Raw genomic sequence first — 19,513 nt, 5'->3', positions numbered from 1 at the left:
GAATCAGCTCAGTCATCATACCATTCCACCTCACTAATGAAGCAGGAAGAGGAAGTGAAACAATTGGGGCAGGAGGTCAAGTAGAAAATCACACTTCCCAGGAGGCTGGCTTCTCCAGCCACGGCACAGATGGGAACAAGGTCAGGGTGCTGGGTGAGGAGGCACCCCTAACACCAGGATGCACACGCATACATGATACCTGGACACCCTTCCCCTGGAGTCTAGGCTGGTGCCATAAGTGTTTGTGAGTGTGTGGCAGAAGCCCAGAGGTTTGGGACCCATGATAAGAACCAGACCCTAGATGTGGCACTTCTGTGGGGAAGCTCTGCTTCCCAACCAGGGCAGGGGGGAGGGACCCTGACCCACATCTGCCCCAGGTCACGGAGGGGTAGATAGAATGGAAGCTGGGGTGGAGGGAGAGACTGGGGGCACTAACCTAGATTATTTGCACTTCCCGGAGTTTGGAGGAAGCCAAAGTGGCCCGAGCCCGGAACAGCCCAGCTGCCTGCCCTGGTGGGAGTTGTCTTTCCCTTCAACCCATCCTCCAAAGCCCCAGAAGCTGGACTGGGGTTGGGGAGGTGAAGAAGGGATGGCAGCTCTTCAGCCATCCAAGGAGCTGCTGCCCTTGTTCTTACAGCTGAGGGGGAAGGCAGACTTGCTCTGGGGCTGGGACATCTTGCTGGCCAGGTAGATGAAGGGCTCCAGGAGGGAGCAGAGGGCAGCCACAGACACCTCCCACAGCTTCACCTTCTCCGACTTGGCCCAATGCTGGGTCACGTCTGGGTCCACACGCCGCTGCTCCTGCAGGTCGCGTTTATTGCCAAGGACCACAATGGTGACCTCCTTCTTGTCCTTGGATTTGTTGATTTCCTTCTTGAGCAGCTCCACACGCTGAAAGGACTCCCGGCTGTCTGTGCTGTAGACCAGGACGTAGCCGTAGCCGTCGGTGCAGGAGAAGCAGTGCGGCAGCAGCTCTGCCTCATCCTGGAGCCCGCAGGTGTCATAGAAACGCACCTGCTCCTGCACCCTTTGGTCAGTTTCAATGGAGCCCACGTAGATGTTTTCCTGTGTCTCAATCATCTCAGAACCTGCCGGGGCCCTCACAGCACCCCAGCCAGGCACCTGAGGACGCATATTCCCACTTTATTAGATAGGACTAGAGGCCCTCAGCCTGGCCTGTACCCTCTCCAATCTGGGACTCCTTGGGGGATGTCAGACTGCCGGTTTAGGCCCGATCCTGTACCAGCAGTCAGACTTCCCTCTCGAAATTTGGGACCACTGGCTCCTAAACACTCACCTGCTTGCCTGTCTGATTGCCCCTAACCACTCTGTCTGCCAGCTTGATTGCCCCCAACTGTCGGCCTGATCGTCCCCAACTGCCGGCCTGCCCCTCCCCTCTCCCTGCCAGCCTGTCTGCCCCCAAGTACCCCCTGAAACCGGCCTGATTGCTTCCAACTGCCACTCCTTGCCAGCCTGATTGGGGTTGGGGGGCCGATTGGGGGTGGGGCTGGCCATGGGGAGGGGCTGGGCTGCCACCCCCCCGAAATGGGGTGGGGGATGGAGATTGGAGCCAGTGGCCTGGGGAGGAGCCATGGGTGGTTGGCCAGCCAGCCCTGCCACTGATTGGGGTGGGGCAATCTGGGTGGGGCTCGGCAAGGGGAGGGGCTGCAGGAGATTGGCTGTTCGGCCCTGTTCCCTATTGGGGTGGGGTATAAGGGGTGGGGCCAGCCTGGGGAGGGGCTGCAGGAGGTTGCCTCCCAGCCCTGCCCCCTCTTGGGGTGGAGGGGGTGCAATCAGGGGAAGACAGCCACGGAAATGGGCTGTGGGCCTATTGTGGTGGGGCAGGTTGATCAAGGGCAGGGCTGACCAGGGAGGCAGAAGGTGGTGGGAAGAGAGGGGGTGTTTGGTCGGCCGGCCTGCTCTTTTTTTTTTTTTTGGCAACTTCACAACTTTTACTTGTGGTACCTGTGCTATGTCTGAAAAATACCTTCTCCCCCTGCCCGGGACAGCGATGGGGAAGGGGCAGCAAAAAATAGAAGACGTCCCTCCCTATTGTACATGGAACCTATATACAGGCTCACCTGGCCCAGGCCGGCGGGATGGTTGGCACATTCTAGGATCCCTGCTCAGGGGCTGTAGGGGTGACTGGTGGCAGCACACATAAGAGGGGACCTCTGGGTGACCACTCTGGTCCTGGCTACTGGTCCTGGCACTTCCTGGTCCTCAGTTCCTTCCTGGTCCTGCCTGCAGCCCTGGTCCCCTACTTGGCTCAGCCTCCCATCTCCATCCTGGCCTCAGATGGCCCCCTTGGCTCCCGGGGGCTCTGTCCTCCCCTCCTAACCTGGAGATCTCAAGGGAGGTTATGGCTTCTCAGAGACTCCTCAACAGCCCTATCACTCATGTTCACACAGGGAAGGGGTGCATGTGGCAAAAGCAGCTGTATAAATGCGGGTGCAGGGGCAAGTCCTCTGGGGTCACTTGGACAGTTTGCTGATGACGCAGATCAGGGCCACATTCTCATCCTTGAGGCACTGGTTTTCAGGTCAGAGGTTGGACAGGCCCTTTAGCTCCTCTTCCAGTTCAGAGGCCTTGCACTCTAGGGCCCTACATTCAAATCTCGCCAGCTCCAGGATGGCTGGCCTCTCTGCAAAGTGCTCTTGCCTCTGCATGGTGCACTCCAGCTCCACATTGAGCTGCTCCAGTCGCAGCGTGGTCTGGGTCAGTGACTCACAAAGTCTCTCGTTCTCAATGTGCAGCTTTGCGTAGAGCTTCCTGAAGCTCCCTCAGGCTCTTCCAATTTGGGCTGGGGTTCTGGGTTTAGGTCCTGCTGCCTCTGGAGGGGAAGGGCTGGATTCTGGGTTCACCTTCTCCCCCTTCACCTTCACCTTCACCTTCTCCCCCTTCACCGGCCCTCTCCTCTCATTGCAAACTCTGTAGTGCTCCCTGGAGACCTGTGGTCCCTGTCCCTGCCCCTCAGGCACCTCTACTCTCTGGGCAGGGCCATCAGAATTCTCAAACCCAGGGACTCGGGGCTGCCAGGAAGGGTACAGGCTCCGTGTGCCCTGCTCTTGATGTGGATGGGAGAGTCTGATCAGGGGAAGGCCGGCATGGGGGAGGGGCTGTGAGGTTGGCTGCTGGCCCCACCCCCTGAAAAAGCAGTTTGCTGGCTACAGTGGGCATCATAGCAATTGGCCCAATCAGTGCCATCTTCTGCCCGCTGGCCAGTCCCTAGTCCCAACACCACCTCCAACACTATCAGGCCGTTGGGATCACCAGCTCACAGTGCCTGCTTTCCCACAGGCCTGAGAACCCAAGCAGCTCTTGGCTCCTCGCTCCAGCGCGAGTCTTCAGTCTCTGGCCAGAGCTGCTCCTGTAGCTCCTTCCGCCCCCCACCCTCCCCCTCATAGCTTGATTGCTGCTTCACCTGCAGACCTCACTGACGGGCTCCTGGGTTCCAGGGGGCTGCCTTGCCTGAAGCCTGGCTTTCCGATCAAGATCACGAACACTGGCCGCAGGAAAGGCGGCTCCTGGGTCCCGGTGTCCCACCCTGCATGCAGTATGCAAATTAGCCGCCATCTTTGTTGGCGGTTAATTTGGATATCACGCTGATTAGCCAATGGGAGGTGTAGCGAAGGTATGGTCAATTACCATGTATATCTATTATTAGATAGGATAACACTATAAATTGCCTCTTTTCCCATTTCTATTTTTCCAGTTCCTGTTTATCTTTCCTTGCCTGTTTTAAAAGGTTAGTGTGGCTGGCTAATGTGACATAAGGTACTTACTAGGTAAATTATAGTTATCAGTTCAAGCCCAAGTATTTCAAGAAGACTTTTCAGATCCACTTGTAAAGAAAAAGCATTCAATAAATAAAGTCAGAGGATGATTACATGAGAAATTTAATGGTAATGTCAGAAACAGTGGCAAGGCATAATTTTCAGACCAATGAGAAAAACTAGAGCAGTCAGATTAAAAACAACCTATTTGAAGAGATTGGGGAATCACTGACACATTCTGAGGCTGAGGCTGAGAGAAGACTAGATACTTTCCAAGCCTGGCAGGGCAGCAGTGAGTCTCAAAGTTACTCCAGACTGATCAGGACAGAGGCTCTCATCCCTGCCCCAGACTGCCTCCCGACATGGCCAGGGTTTCCCTAGGAAGGCTTTCTCCAGGTTCATCCACCTCAGGAGTGTCCTGCAGAGCCCTCTGGAGAACCAGTCTCAGGGTGTGTCTCTGCTTCCACCAACGCTGCCTGAAGGAGCCAACAAAGAAGTAAATGATGGGGTTGGCACAGCTGTTGACACAGGACAGAAGTACTACCATTATGGAAAGATCAAAGAAGGCATTAGATTCATTTGGAATCCAGACTAAGATGAACCAGTAGATGCCGAAGGGCAGGCCTCAGAGGAGGAAGACTAGCACTGTGATCACAACAGTCATGTAGAGCCTGGTGGGCGGCACCCGGTTGGAGCCACACAGCAGTCTGGTCATCAGGGCCAGGCTGGACCCAGAGAGAAGCACAAATAACAAAATCAGCCATGCCGCAGCGATGAAGTCAAATACCTGACACACGGAAGGGCTGAAAAAATCGAACAGAATCCAAGAGAAATTTTTATCCAGGATGCTCAGCAGCAAGGACAGGGCCCAGAGCAGGGCACACATGATGGTTGACAGGTGTCTGGGGCGGCGGCAGCGGTACCAGATGGGCCACAGGACAGACAGGCAGCGCTCCGTGCTGATGGCACTGAGAAAGCTCAGGCCTGAGATGTAGGCAAAGGTTGATACAGGCGAGAGAAATGTGTCAATTACGCTATAGAAAAAAGGAGAGTTGAAAACCAAATACACACTACGTATAAATTGGTAGCAGAGGAAGAGGAAGTCGGCCCCTGCCAGGTTGAGAATGTAGACAGAGAAGGCGTTCCTGCGCATGCGGACGCCCAGGAGCCAGAGCACCACCGCGTTCCCTGCCAGCCCCACCATGGCCACGGTGCAGATCAGCACAGCTTGGATCAGGGTGGCTTTGTTCCATTTAGGAAGAGCCTGGTCACTTCCATTGGTTGGTGTGAGCTCGGTCCCCCAGGCTGTGACAGTCATATTTGTGCTCTCAAACCCTGCAGTGGTGACCCTGGAAGAAAACAAGAGTTGGGCACTGGTACGATCAATGATTCTCAGAGCCATCATGCTGTGGGCTATTGCTGTCCCATGTTACAGAGCCGGGAAAGGAGGGTCCAGAGGTTAAGATACTTATGGAAGGACACACAGCCTTGGAGTCCTGGACCTGGATTCAAACCCAGTTCTCTCTCTGACTCTAGAGCCTGGGCTTGCTCTACTGCAACACAAACCTGCTACTGACATGGGGACATTCTGTAGTCCCACCATGACCCCCTATCACAGCTCCCACTCACTGTCCGGAGGCGATGTCATGTCTCCAGAATGTTCTGAAGAAGGAGATCAATGACTGGAATAGAATCTGAGAGACAGGGAGAGGGCTCTGGACCCAAGTATTAGTTCTGTCCTCAGCTGGAGTTCCCCCCTCAGCTGCATGAAGTCAGGAAGAGGAGAGATGACTACAGTCCACCCTCATGACTAACAGGCCCATCCACCGAGCAGAAAGACCATGCTTTAGGGACACGAAGGGAATGTGATCTCTTGCTAGGGCAGCTATGAGGATGGCTGCGTGAACTGGGCTCAAAGTGGCTCAGTATGTCAGCTCATCAACATCATCTCATCTCCTGATGACTAAAGGACAATAGCTGATGTCTGCAGACCTCCAGGGCTGCATGTAGCTGCATTCTGTTCCCAGCCTCACCCTGGTCCTTTCCCCTTTATAATCCTGTCCCCTGTACCTTGCTGTAAGACAGGATTTGAATGCCTGTAAGCACCCTGTCTTCTTGGTTGGCTAGCCATCTCAATATACACCTTATATGATTCAGCCCTGCTTTCGTTATTGGACACAGTGACAGGCAGCCTGAGCCCACCCAGGGGTTTTCCTGGTAATGATGGTATCTCATCAGTGAGATCATGTCCTTCTGATTTCTGGTTGCTACCAGGAGACTGGTGGGCAGGGAAAAAGAGATTTGGCCTTTTCATCTCCTGGCTCTCTCCCTCTGGGCAGTGTGTTGGCCTGGGCCTGCTCCTCCTCCGGGCTGGTGGTCCTTCCTATTGCTGCTGCTATGATTACAGCTCTGCTCTATCTGTGCACTTGCTCTTTCCTGGGTCCCTTTAAGCCTCGGGGTGGAAACAGTGCTCCTCTATTTCTTTCCTAAGGGTGCTTCACCATGCATTGTCACTTTCCTTTAAACCTGCTCAATAGTCCTTCATGAAACACTCCCCATTTACCCCAGTTTGGGCTGTTTACTCCTGGCACTCTGCCATATCCACAAGAGAAGAGGGAAAAAAGGAAAAAAGTTAAATCTGGGTTAACAACAGTTCCGACTTGGGAAGCAATGCTCACATTTTACTTTGCTCCCTAAATTAATATTTGAGGCAGAGTTCTGTCCATGACACCAGACTTGAATGGTTGGAATGAAGGGGAGCCTGTGGGGAGATGGATCAGAAGAGAGAAAGGTTCTGGTTGACCCATTTTCGTCTCCAACAGTCAGAGTGGATGCACCCAAAGACACTAGAGGAGAGCTTCATGTCTCCTGCTTTTCCCTGAAGGATGCACCAGGACCCCTGCATGTGGTGCCTGGGAACCATGGGGATGGGAACTTAGAGCAAAAACCATAACTGGCTTTGGACATAAGTCAGTTCTGGGTATACATTCTTACCTTTCTTCCATTATTCTGGCCTGAGGTGGAGAGCTGACCTGTGCTGAAGGGGAGAGTCTTCCTGGGATTGAGTGATGCTAGAGACACGTCTCTGCCCTCTAAATCAGGAGATGTGTGAAGGAGGTGGGCTGAAAGCTGGTGACTAAGCAAGGTTTATCAAGATATTGGACAGACCTTGCAATTTCCTGTGCCAGGACTGTGGGCAAGTCAGAGACCAGAGCTGTTTGAGACATGGTCAGTTACTGAGATGTTTCTTATCATTTGCCCCATGTCCACTCACATGTCAGCCACTCCCATCCTACACCATCTGGTCATCCTCCTGGTTATCACTGTTGTGGAACCTATAGTTGAAGACTGAGCCAGGGGAGCAATTTCAAACAATATGAGTTTGCATTGTGAGGCTTTAAAACTAAAGAATAAAGTATATCATAGAGTGATTGAAAGTCCACCATGGCCAAAACCCACTTTTCTTGTTTTTTTAAATTATCACAGCAATATGCATTCTTGTGTATAATTTCCCTCCAAATGATAGAGAAGTATATACAAGGTGACAGGCTCCCTGAATTCTATTCTTCAAAGTTCAACCAATTCTTACTTCCTTTATTATTAGCTCTGAGCCGTAAACTTAAAGTTATTTTTTAAAATTTATAAACATTAAGAAGTAGATCAATTGGCATCCTTTTTAAACATAAGGAGTTCAGCACACATAACATTCTTTTTCCCTCTTCCACTTTATCTAATTTTAAAATTTATTTTCATTTGGTGTAAATATTAGAAATTTAACTCTTATCTCTTATGTTTTCCTTTCATGTGCCTCATGCTACAGTCAAATTAAGTTACTTGTGTACTCTTTTAAAATCCTATCTGAAGATATGCTTATTGGTTTTTTTTTAGAGAGATGAAGGGAGACAGAGAAACATCGATGTGAGAAAAATCAATTGGTTGCCTCTCGGACACACCCCAACTGGGGATCAAACCCTCGACCTAGGTTGAGACCTGACCTAGAATTGAACCCAAGACCTTTTGGCATATGGACAATGCTCTCACTAACTGAGCCACACTGGCCAGGGTGAGTTACTTGTTATTTTTTAAGTGTCATTTGGATTAGAAACTATTTGAAATATTCAGAAAAGTTCTTCAATGGATGTATTCAGCAAATCTATAATAATAAAAGCATAATATGATAATTAGACTGGACGTCCTTCCAGATGACCTTCTGGATGAAGCTGGGGCTTCGAGGGAAGCCCGGGTCCGAGTGCTGGAAGGGATGCCAGTGCTGGCAGCTGGGAGAAGGAAGGCCTACTCTTGCAAGAATTTTGTGCATCAGGCCTCTAGTATTTGATAAAGATCTTATTATGTTACAGAAGAGCAAAGAAATACCAAGCACACTTCCTAGAGAAAGGGAGGGACCCATTTATTAACACTAGTGGGCTCCAGGAATAATTTCCAAATCAGTGTGAAATAACACACAGAGGCTTTGCTTTTTATAACCTTCTGGGGTCTTTGTCTTGCAGATATGGTTCCACCCTCTTTCATGGGCTTACAGGAAGGGCCCCAGGTGTTGATGATCTGTTCTGGAGCCAGTGATAACGACCTTCCCTCCCCACCCCAGGACAGTGCATTGTTCACAGTTTTTATGGCCTGACGCGCCTTGCAAGACCAGTTGTGGGCTTGATCCTCAGTGTGGGGCATGCAGGAGGCAGCCAATCAATGATTCTCTCTCCTCATTGATGTTTCTCTCTCTCTTCATCTCTGAAATCAATAAAAATATATTAAAAAGCAAAATAAATACAGTTGAAAACATACTTTGCATCTGATATTAGGATAAATCCATATATAATCCAAATACTTAAAAATAAATCATGAAACTTTATTAGTACCTGGAGAAACCATAGGAAAGTTTTTTTTTTCCTCCCAATGTTCGGAAAGACTTTCAAAGTGTAGCACAAAATTCAGAAGGCATTAAAGAAAAGATTAATAAGGATGAGAACATATAGAATTTTTTTGGTATGGCATGAACCATCACAATCAAAAGATGAAAAATGGGTTGGGAAAATATTGGTAACTCATATAAAAGAAAAACTACCAATTCCCCTATTTGTAAAAGTTCCTGTAAAATGATAATTCAAAATCTAACAAGCCAATAAGAAAATGATTATGGGTCATAAATTCACAACTTCTCAAAATAAAAATGGTTCTTAAACATATGGAGAGAAACCAAAGTAATAATAACAGAGATGAAAATTAAAATTACATAGAGTTATATTTTACTCACAGAAATATAAAAGACCAAAACTTTTGGCAGTTATTGGTCACCAGATCAGCAGGGGAGGGCAGTTGAGGGCCATGAAGCTGGCAGGGGAGGGCAGTTGGGGGCGACCAGGCCAGCAGGAGAGGGCATTTGGGAGTGACCAGGCCTGCAGGGCAGGGCAGTTGGGGGCGATCAGGCTGGCAGGGGAGGGCAGTTGGGGGTGATTGGGCTGGCAGGGGAGTGGTTAGGGGTGATCAGGCAGGCAGGCAGGCAAACAATTAGGAGCCAGCAGTCCCAGATTGGGAGAGGGATGTCTGACTGACATTTTAGGCCTGATCACACAGGGATTGAGCCTAAACTGGCAGCAGACATCACCCAAGGGGTTCCAGATTGGAGAGGGTGCAGGCCGGGCTGAGGGACATCCTCCCTCCCCGTGCATGAATATCATGCACTGGGCCTCTAGTAATTGTATAAGTGTGTCTGTGGAGGAGAGGGGTGGGAACCTGTCTGCAGGTGGAAAGGATGGTTTAGGGTAGGAGAATGCAGAGCTCTTCCCTGGCCTGAGAGGAAAGGCAGCTAAGTGAGCACAGAGGCAATTTGGCTGATAGATTTGGTGTCGGGAGATGGGACATTCTCAGGAGGGCAGCATGTGAGAGTGATAAAAGAGTGAGGAGGGGGTTTCAGGAGAGAGGTGGAGTTTAGTGTTTCCCTTGGAAATTGAGAGGGTAGTTATGGAAAAGGTACCTGATGACACAGCAGAGCTCAGTGGATACTTGTAGTCTGTGGACATAGATTGAAAGTGAAACCATTGGTTGTGTGTTGTTCTCTGGTTACACTCAGCTCCCTGGAAACAGGCATGGAGTTAATGGAGAGTTGGACTCAACCAGGGCAAAAGACTTGAACAGACACTTCACCAAAGGAAATACATGGAAGGCAAATAAATATATGAAATAGTTTTGCACCCCTAGCCATTGGAAAATACAAAATTAAAACCATGATGAGATACTATTACACAGTCCTTAGCATGGCTAAAATTAAAAAATACCGATTTCTTCAAATATTGACAAGGCTTTAGGAAAACTGAATCTCTCATAGATTTTTGGTTGGAAAGTAAAATGGTATGGCCATGCTGAAAAACTATGTATTTTCTTACAAATTTGGACATATACTTACCATATAAAACAACAATTATTCCTGACATTTATTTTAGAGAATGGTAAACTTATGTTCACATGAAAACCTCTATACAGATATTCATTCATAGCAATTTTACTTATAATAATCAAACTGGAAACAAATCAAATGTCCTTCCACTTGTGAGTAGTGAAACAAAATGTAATGCATCCATATAAAGAATATGACACAGCAATTTTAAAAACGAACAACAAACTATTGATTAGTGCAACAACTTGGATGGATCTTGAGGTCATTGTGCTGAATGAAAAAAATCAAACTCAAAGGCTGAATACTGTATGATTCCATTTGTACAACATTTTTGAAATGACAAAATTATAGAGATGGAGAAGAGATCAGTGGTTGCCAAGAGTTTGGAAGGGGCACAGGTTGGGTGTGTCTACAAAGAGTTGTCCAAGAGGATTCTTTTGTGACAAAGAAACAGTTCTAAATCTTGAATGTGGCTGTCATTACATGAATCTATACGTGTGATAAAATGTCCTAGAATTATACACAATAAAAATGTGTGCATGTGAAACTGGGTGAGAGCTGAGTAAGTGCGAATAATTGTATCCTACCCAGGTCAATTTCTTGGTTTTGAAAATGTCCTGTATTTGTGTAAGATGTCACCATTGGCAGAGGCTGGGTGATGGGCAGACAGGAATTCTCTGCAGTAATTTTGCAACTTGTTGTTGGTCTTAATTAATCAGATTGAAAAGTTTGTTGGATTTACTACCCACATGCATATTGCAGTTACCAAGAATGAGAACAAGGTTCATGCTGGAAAGAAGATTGTAAACTAGGCATGTAGTCCATGAGATAATATAATAAGCATTCACACAACCACCATCAAATTTAAGTATATATTAAAATGTTATCATATTTGCTTCCAATATCTCTTCAAAAATAAGTAAATAAAATTTTGCAATTATAGCTAAAGGCCTAACTTTCACTCACTGATCTCTTCAGAGCTTCTGAAGTTGATACGCATTATTCTCTCTCATGTATAACAGGATGTTAAAACAGCTCAGATCTTAATATCAAGATACTATAGATACTACATTTCAGAAGAGGTAGGAGATATCATGGAGAATTTAAATACGAGATTTCTTATAACCAGTTACCAACTCTTATGCCATCACCCATATGAAAGCTGTAAACAATTAGAGTTGAAGTTTTATATGAGGCATAAAACATTGAGTTTAATTGAAAGATGAACCATCTTTCCTGCTCCAATGTGGCCTTTTGCAGACAAAAAGACTGTAGTCCAGAAGAGGGTGCATTCTTTTGTTTCTCGCTTCCCACTTGCCCCAACCCTTGTCCTTGTTCCACCTGCTTGTTGTTTGTAGATGTGGTTTCAGACCCTGTAGGGTTGAACATATCGTAGAGTCAGTGTCAGGAGAGCAGGACTTTCCTCTTTGGCTTGTCCTGCTTGGGTGACCTTGCTGGTGATGTCTGGACTTGACAGTATTGTAGAGTTGACTTTAACTCATTTTGCAAAACTTATGCCAACTTCTGACACTTCAAGGCCACAAGAGACATGGCTCATTACTCACTGCACTTCAGCCAATGATCCATTAAATTTTTTTTTATTGATTTCAGAGAGAGGAAAGGAGAGGGAGAGAGAAATAGAAACATCAGTGATGAGAGAGAATCATTGATTGGCTGCCTCCTGTATGGCCTCCACAGAGGACCGAGACTCCAACCCGAGCATGTGCAATTACCAGGAATTGAACTGTGTCCTCCTGGTTCATAGGTCAATACTCAAACACTGAGCTAAAAGGGCTGGGCTGATCCTTCTTAAGAGAGATCTAGCAACTATGACCATATATTTGGGGTGTCACAGGGAAAGAAACTTATTTGCACACTGGTCACCATTTTCTAAGCAACCTTTGTACTTTTAGTAACAACTATAGGCCTGGTGCATGAAATTCATGCACTGGGGGGAGGTGTCCCTTAGCCCAGCCTGCATCCTCTCCAATCTGGGACCCCTCAGGGGATGTCTGACTGCCAGCAGTCGGACATCCCTCTCACAATCCGGGACTGCTGGCTCCCAACCATTGGCTGCCTGCCTGCCCGATCTCTTCCTTACCACTACCCGGCTAACCCAATCTCCCCCAACTGCCCTCCTCTGCCTGCCTGGTCTTCCCCAACTACCCTCCCCTGCTGGCCTGGTCACTCCTAACTTCCCTCCCTTGCTGGCCTGGTCGCCCCTAACTTCCCTCCCCTGCTGGCCCAGTTACCCCTAATGACCCTCCCCTACTGGCCTGATCACCCACAACTGCCTTCCCCAGCTGGCCATCTTGTGGTGGTAGGCACCGCCATCTTTGAGGGTGTGGCAGTCAATTAGCATATTCCCTCTTTATTGGCTGTGAGTGCCACCATGTTTGTGATGGTGTGAGGGTCAATTAGCATTCTCTTGCTCCATTAGCTAGGACAACACTATAAATTGCCTCTTTTCCCATTTCTATTTTTCCTGTTCCTGTTTATCTTTCCTTGCCTGTCTTAAAAGGTTCGTGTGGCTGGCTGATGTGACATAGGGTACTTACTAGATAAATTATAGTTATTAGTTCAAGGCCAAGTATTTCAAGAAGACTTTCCTGATCCACTTGTAAAGAAAAAGCATTCAATAAATAAATTCAGAGTATGATTACATGAGAAATTTAATGGTAATGTCAGGAACGTTGGCAAGGCATAATTTTCAGACTAATGAGAAAAACAAGAGCAGCCAGATTAAAAACAGCCTATTTGAAGAGATTGGGGAATCACTGAAGCATTATGAGGTTGAGCCTGAGAGAAGACTAGATACTTTCCAAGCTTGGCAGGGCAGCAGTAAGTTTCAAAGTTACTTCAGACTGATCAGGACAGAGACTCTCATCCTTGCCCCAGAATGCCTCCCTACATGGCCAGGGTTTCCCTAGGAAGGCTTTCTCCAGGTTCATCCACCTCAGGAGTGTCCTGCAGAGCCCTCTGGAGAATCAGTCTCAGGGTGTGTCTCTGCTTCCACCATCGCTGCCTGAAGGAGCCAACGAAGAAGTAAATGATCGGGTTGGCACAGCTGTTGACACAGGACAGGATAATTACCACCAAGAAATGAGGAATGAAGGCACCCAAATCTTCTTGAAACCAGACTATGAGGAAGCAGTAGATGCCGAAGGGCAGGCCGCAGAGGAGGAAGACCAGTACCGTGATCACAACGGTCATATAGAGCCTGGTGGGCGGCACCCGGTGGGAGCCACACAGCAGTCTGGTCATCAGGGCCAGGCTGGACCCAGAGAGAAGCACAAACAGCAAAATCAGCCACGCCGCAGTGATGAAAGCCAATGTTGAACACCAAAAATAATGCATATTCCTACTCAGGAAGACACAGCTCCTTCTCAAGATGACCAGAAGCAGGGTCAAGAGCCAGAGCAGGGCACACATGACAGCAGACAGGTGTCTGGGGCGGCGACAGCGGTACCAGATGGGCCATAGGACAGACATGCAGCGCTCCGTGCTGATGGCGCTGAGAAAGCTCAGGCCTGAGATGTAGGCAAAGGTTAACACAGGTGAGAGAAACGTGATAGTTACTCTAAAGAAAATTTTGAAGCTGAAAAGTATAACTAGACTATGCATAAATCGGCAGCAGAGGAAGAGGAAGTCGGCCCCCGCCAGGTTGAGGATGTAGACAGAGAAGGCGTTCCTGCGCATGCGGAAGCCCAACAGCCAGAGCACCACCGAGTTGCCTGCCAGCCCAATCAGGGTCACGATGGGTATTAGTAATTGCAGGATTCTGAACTCTGTATAATGTTGATAAATGGCCTGATCACTTCCATTGGTTGATGTGAGGTTGGTCTCCCAGGCTGTGACAGTCATATCCGTGCTCAGAAACGCCGCAGTTGTGGGCCTGGGAACAAAACAAGACTTGAGCACCTGCTCTGTGACCACTGACCCTCATGGCCACCCTGTCTGTGGCGAATGGAGGCTTCCAGGCTTCAAATATATTTTATTGATTTTTTACAGAGAGGAAGGGAGAGGGATAGAGAGTTAGAAACATCAATGAGAGAGAAACATTGGTCAGCTGCCTCCTGCACACCTCCTACTGGAGATGTGCCCACAAACAAGGTACATGCCCTTGAACAGAATCGAACCTGGGACCTTTCAGTCTGCAGGCTGACGCTCTATCCACTGAGCCAAACCGGTTAGGGCTTGTCTCCCTTTTTAAACTGAAAACTTAATAATGATGACTAGATCTGTCTGGGTTTTGTCTTTTTTTCTTGGCTGTTGTTGTTCACTATTGTGAACAGGTTCTTTCTGAACCACATGGTTTTGGAGTCTTGGATTCTGAATTTAAACCCAGTTCTCTCTGAATCTTAGAGCCTGGGCTGTTTCTACTGCAACAGGGACCTTCTATGTCCATCCTCTGCACTCACCATCCAGCCCATGACATGTGCCCTGGAGGCAGGAGGAGAAGAGTCTGCACAGGTCCTGTGGATGACAGCAGGGTCCTGAGATCCCCAGTACTTGTGCTCTGGGAGAGTGGCTTTGTTTGACAACAAGCTGTCAGAAGCCCCAGGGCAATCTCAGTGACTGAGAGTGGTCTACCCAGGAGGGAGAAAAGAGGTTATGACTTAGGTTCATGAAGGGAATGAGACCCCTTGTTAGGACAGAGTGAGGACACCCAAAGCTCTTGCATTAGAAATGTCCCAGTGTGTTATGTCTATGAGGATAGACATTGATTATTCTTCCCATTGTTGTGTCTTCAGGGCCTAAGTCTGTGTGGGAATACAATGGGATTGTCACTAAAATTTTAATCCATAAATGAGTTAATGAATGAATGAGTGAGGAGACCAAGGGAAGAAGGAAATTTGGATTTAATAAAATATAAAACTTTGCTAAATGAAGAATTTTAAATGTAAAACAGAAGTCAGCACTTTTATCTCCACCACCAAAAAACACATATGTTATGAAAAGAAAATTCCATTTCTAAGTTTTCATTCTGTGAAAAGCTCTTGTGTGTTCAAAAGAATGTTTTTATGCCTCCAGACACCTCATATCCAGGTGGGAGAGGATTTCTCTGAATGTTAGAGGAGAAAAAGCTCATTTTGAAAGGAGAGGAAGAGGTGGCAAAGGATTTAAATAGAGGTCATTTGGGTAGAAATATGGAAAGTGGAATTGTTAAGTGATTTTCTGGTACTATGTGTAATATAAAAGTCATTTATCGTCACTCCATGTGATTTGGAGTAGAAATTTCTTTGTAGATAAAAATATTTGTGTAAGAGAATTCTCATGGTGGTGGTGGTGGAGTTAAGAAGTGCTTACTTTGCCAAAACCGGTTTGGCTCAGTGGATAGAGCATCAGCCTGCGGACTGAAGGGTCCCGGGTTCGATTCCGGTCAAGGGCATGTACCTGGCTTGCGGGCACATCCCCAGTGGGAGATGTGCAGGAGGCAACTGATCGATGTTTCTCTCTCATCGATGTTTCTAACTCTCTATCTCTCTCCCTTCCTCTCTGTGAAAATCAATAAAATATATTTAAAAAAAAAAGAAGTGCTTACTTCTATTTTACAATGGGCTTTGGATGAAAGAAGAGAAGCTCTTGCAGAATTTAGGTGAGAAATGTAAATCTACTCACACATAGGTGAAGAGTAGCAGCTGATGAGTGCTTACATGGTATTACCTCTTTCAATTCTCCAAATAGCCCTATGAGGCCAGTACTATGCTTAGTCCCATCTGGCATATGGCAAAAGAGAAGCACAAGGAGGTTGAATGACATGCTTCAGTTCTCACATGCACAAGAGGAAGAGTCTGGATCTGAACTCAAAGTTCTGTGTCAGAGCCTTCACCCTTCCCCTGTCCTGCAGCCCCACTGCCAGGGTGGTGTGTCCGGTACACATGGGGGGTGGAGGGAGGCGGGAAGCAAGTAACTCTTAGAGATAAATTTAAAATGGGAACTCACTAGTGTGTTTTATTAAACTAGACTAGGCAAATTAGGTAAATAACAAGGAAGTGAAGCTTATCCAGTGTGGAAGAAGAAGTGGGTGGAATCCACCTGAGAACAGACCAGAGATTCCAGGAGCTCCTTCTTCCCTCTGGACAGACCCAATCAGTCAATTCTTGACTGGTTCAGCCAGCGCAGGCTCCCCCAGTATAATCGAACCTGCTACCTCTCAGTCTATGGGTGTTGCTCTAACCAATGAGTCAAACCTGCTAGGGCTTGTCTCCCTTTTTTAAAAAAATATATTTTATTGATTTTTTACAGAGAGGAAGGGAGAGGGATAGAGAGTTAGAAACATCAATGAGAGAGAAACATTGGTCAGCTGCCTCCTGCACACCTCCTACTGGAGATGTGCCCACAAACAAGGTACATGCCCTTGAACGGAATCAAACCTGGAACCTTTCAGTCTGCAGGTTGACGCTCTATCCACTGAGCCAAACAGGTTAGGGCTTGTCTCCCTTTTTAAACTGAAAACTTACTAATGATGACTGGATCTGTCTGGATTTTGTCTTTTTTTCTTGTTTTTCACTATTGTATCCCCAGCATTGAGCACATGTCCCTTAGAGACCATCTGTTATAATATCATCCTTTAACACAGGAAGAAGCTGAGGCTGAAAGAGCCAAAGGATTTCCCTGAGATCATAGGGTGAACAGCAGGTCCAATGCCAGCCCTGGCCTCCTGGAGCCCAGCCTGAGGAGTTACCACTTTTCTCTGCCTCATTGTGGGATCAGCACCTGAGCAAAATCTTTATGTGAACTCAGAAAGTGAGAAAGCCTCAGGGTGTAGAAATGCTAGTTGGTCTAAATACCCTTTTTCTTCTGTCTCACATAATAGTTCTGAGAGTTTTAGACCAGAAAATGGATTCTAATCCCAGTTTCTATTCCTGTTTCATGACACCATGGGACCAGGTGGTAGTTAATGGTAGGTGAGGTCAGTGATGTAACCAATTTTAGGATGTGCCTTTCCTTCCCCTCTTCTCCTCTGGATGGAATGCAGATGGGTCTGGGAGTCTTGCATGAGAATGAAGTCACCTCTCTAGGGCTGGGGAGCAGTGATTTGAAAGAGCACAGGTGTCTGATGCCTTTAAGACACCAGTCAAGTTCTAATAACCTCTCTTGCATTTCCTTCTAGGGTTACTAAAATCATAAATTGAAATCTTAAAAATATTTGTATACAACCACCTTGAAAAATAATGTATGTTCCATATTCAAGGCATTTATGATGATAGAGATATTATTTCAAAGAAGTGACACCCAGTAGTGGAGTGCCAACACATCAAATAAATGAGATGTAATAACAAAATGATCTAATCACAGTGAGAGAAAGAAAGTCCTAGGAAAAAGAACTAAGAAGAAGCTATAAGAAAAATGTGTTTCCTTCATTTGATATCGAATTTCATTTCCAGCTTCTCTACCCCCTTCTGGGCTCCCTTTCCCTCTGGCTCCTGGTTGTTCTCAGGAAAGGGTGACACTGACAGACGATAGGAGGGCAGGAGGAGGGTGATTGACGTTTTAACTCTCTACCTCTCTGCTGTTAGGTTCTGAGTTTGCCATGGCGGTGCTACTCTAATTAAGGATACAGCCCCTGTCTGTTAGCATTTTTGTTGGGTCATAGTAAAGACCATTGCTACAGCCACAGCCCTCCCTGTGTTCTGGCAACTTATCTTTCCCTTTACACTTCAGGATGCCCAAGGGCAATATCTCTCTATTATGATTTATATTTAGGAATCTCGGTATCCTCTATTAATTTCCTTTACTCCTGCTCACCCTTTACACACAGTCTTTCTATTAAACTCTCTTCAATTGCCCTATTTATTTGTGCCTTGTGTTTTTGGCTGTGACAAGAAAGATAGATGCTTGTAACAAAGAAACAGGCAAACAATCTCATAGAACAGCAAGGTAATGTGTGAAACTTGAGGTTATTAACAACAATTCAGGTTTGAAAATAATGTCTGTGAAGCAGAAAGGACCTGGGTCCCTCACAGCCTAAGCTACCAGCACCCACAGCTTCCCTGATGGAGCTTTATGTCTCTGGACTCTCCTTCATGGGTGTCCATGGCTCCTTCCATGCTCCACCCAAGATGCAGTCGTGACCATGTGGACTAAGAGGGAGAAAATATAGATAGCTCTGAGCTGACTCTTACCTGAGCACCATCTTCTAGTTGAACGGGGTGAGTAGAAGAAGAGGAGCTTTCCAGGGAGTGCTGAGCACCAGAGAATGCTCTCCTACCCCTGGATAGGAGGTGTCTGCAGGAGCAGGAGTGGAACCTGATGACCAAGAAAGGCTTATCAAGATGCTGGGCAGCCCCTGTGACTTCCTGCACAAGGAGCACTGGCCAATGAAATTTTAGAGATCTGAGACAAGGGCCTCATGCTTTCCACATGCCCTAAATTCAATGACCTATCTGTTTCTCTCTCCATCTTACCCGATGTGGTCCCCCTCTCCATGAGGAATGTCTGAACTGTATCCAGTCATTGTTCATAGTGAACCTGTGCATAAAGCCCACCCACAAAGCAAACTCTTCCATAGCTAAAGAAGAGTTTACTCGGCATTCAGGTCCCTGCCTGGTCTGGCTCATCTGATCTGTCTCCACTTACTTCTAGAAGTAATATATGCATATTAGTTTATTTCAGAGGACACCATAGTATGTAAAATGAAATGTAAAGTTTTTCCTAATTTCTTTTTTTTTAAATTTTTTTATTTTTATTTTTCGCTAAAAGTATTACAAAGGGTATTACATAAGTGTCCTTTTTCCCCCCCGCCCTTGACAAACCCCTGCCCTCCCTTACCCCCCAGTGTCTTATGTCCATTAGTTATGCTTATATGGATGCATACAAGTCCTTCGGTTGATCTCTTACTCCCCTCCCTCCTGTCCCCAACCCTCCCTGGCCTTCCCACTGCAGTTTGACAATCAGTTTGAGGCAGCTCTGCCTCTGTATCTATTATTGTTCAAAAGTTTGTAATGGTCTTTATAATCCATGAATGAGTGAGATCATGTGGTATTTTTCCTTCATTGACTGGCTTGTTTCACTTAGCATAATGCTCTCCAGTTCCATCCATGCTGTTGCAAATGGTAAGAGTTCCTTCTTTTTTACAGCAGCATAGTATTCCATTGTGTAGATGTACCACAGTTTTCTAATCCATTCATCTACTGATGGGCACTTAGGCTGTTTCCAGATCTTAGCTATGGTGAATTGTGCTGCTATGAACATAGGGGTGCATATATCCTTTCTGATTGGTGTTTCTGGTTTCTTGGGATATATTCCTAGAAGTGGGATCACAGGGTCAAATGGGAGTTCCATTTCCAATTTTTTGAGGAAACTCCATACTGTCTTCCATAGT

The 19,513-nt window shown here is 46.9% G+C and overlaps 1 protein-coding gene and 2 pseudogenes across 1 annotated transcript; all 3 read right to left on the bottom strand.

Annotated features, from left to right (window-relative positions):
• Positions 1–535: 535 nt before the first annotated feature.
• Positions 536–1,134, bottom strand: LOC102431073 (annotated as a pseudogene).
• Positions 1,135–3,964: 2,830 nt separating this feature from the next.
• Positions 3,965–5,219, bottom strand: LOC102430751 (annotated as a pseudogene).
• A 7,873-nt stretch (positions 5,220–13,092) lies between these two features.
• Positions 13,093–14,049, bottom strand: MGRG3 (mas-related G-protein coupled receptor member X2). Its single transcript, XM_006093852.1, has one exon. The coding sequence runs from the start codon at positions 14,047–14,049 to the stop codon at positions 13,093–13,095; it is 957 nt and encodes a 318-aa protein (XP_006093914.1).
• Between the last annotated feature and the right edge of the window lie 5,464 nt (positions 14,050–19,513).

Source organism: Myotis lucifugus, unplaced genomic scaffold, assembly GCF_000147115.1.
Source record: "Myotis lucifugus unplaced genomic scaffold, Myoluc2.0 scaffold_124, whole genome shotgun sequence".
Taxonomy (NCBI): Eukaryota; Metazoa; Chordata; class Mammalia; order Chiroptera; family Vespertilionidae; genus Myotis; species Myotis lucifugus.
The sequence above is the reverse complement of the archived record's forward strand: the minus strand, read 5'-3'. Positions and strand labels throughout refer to the sequence as shown.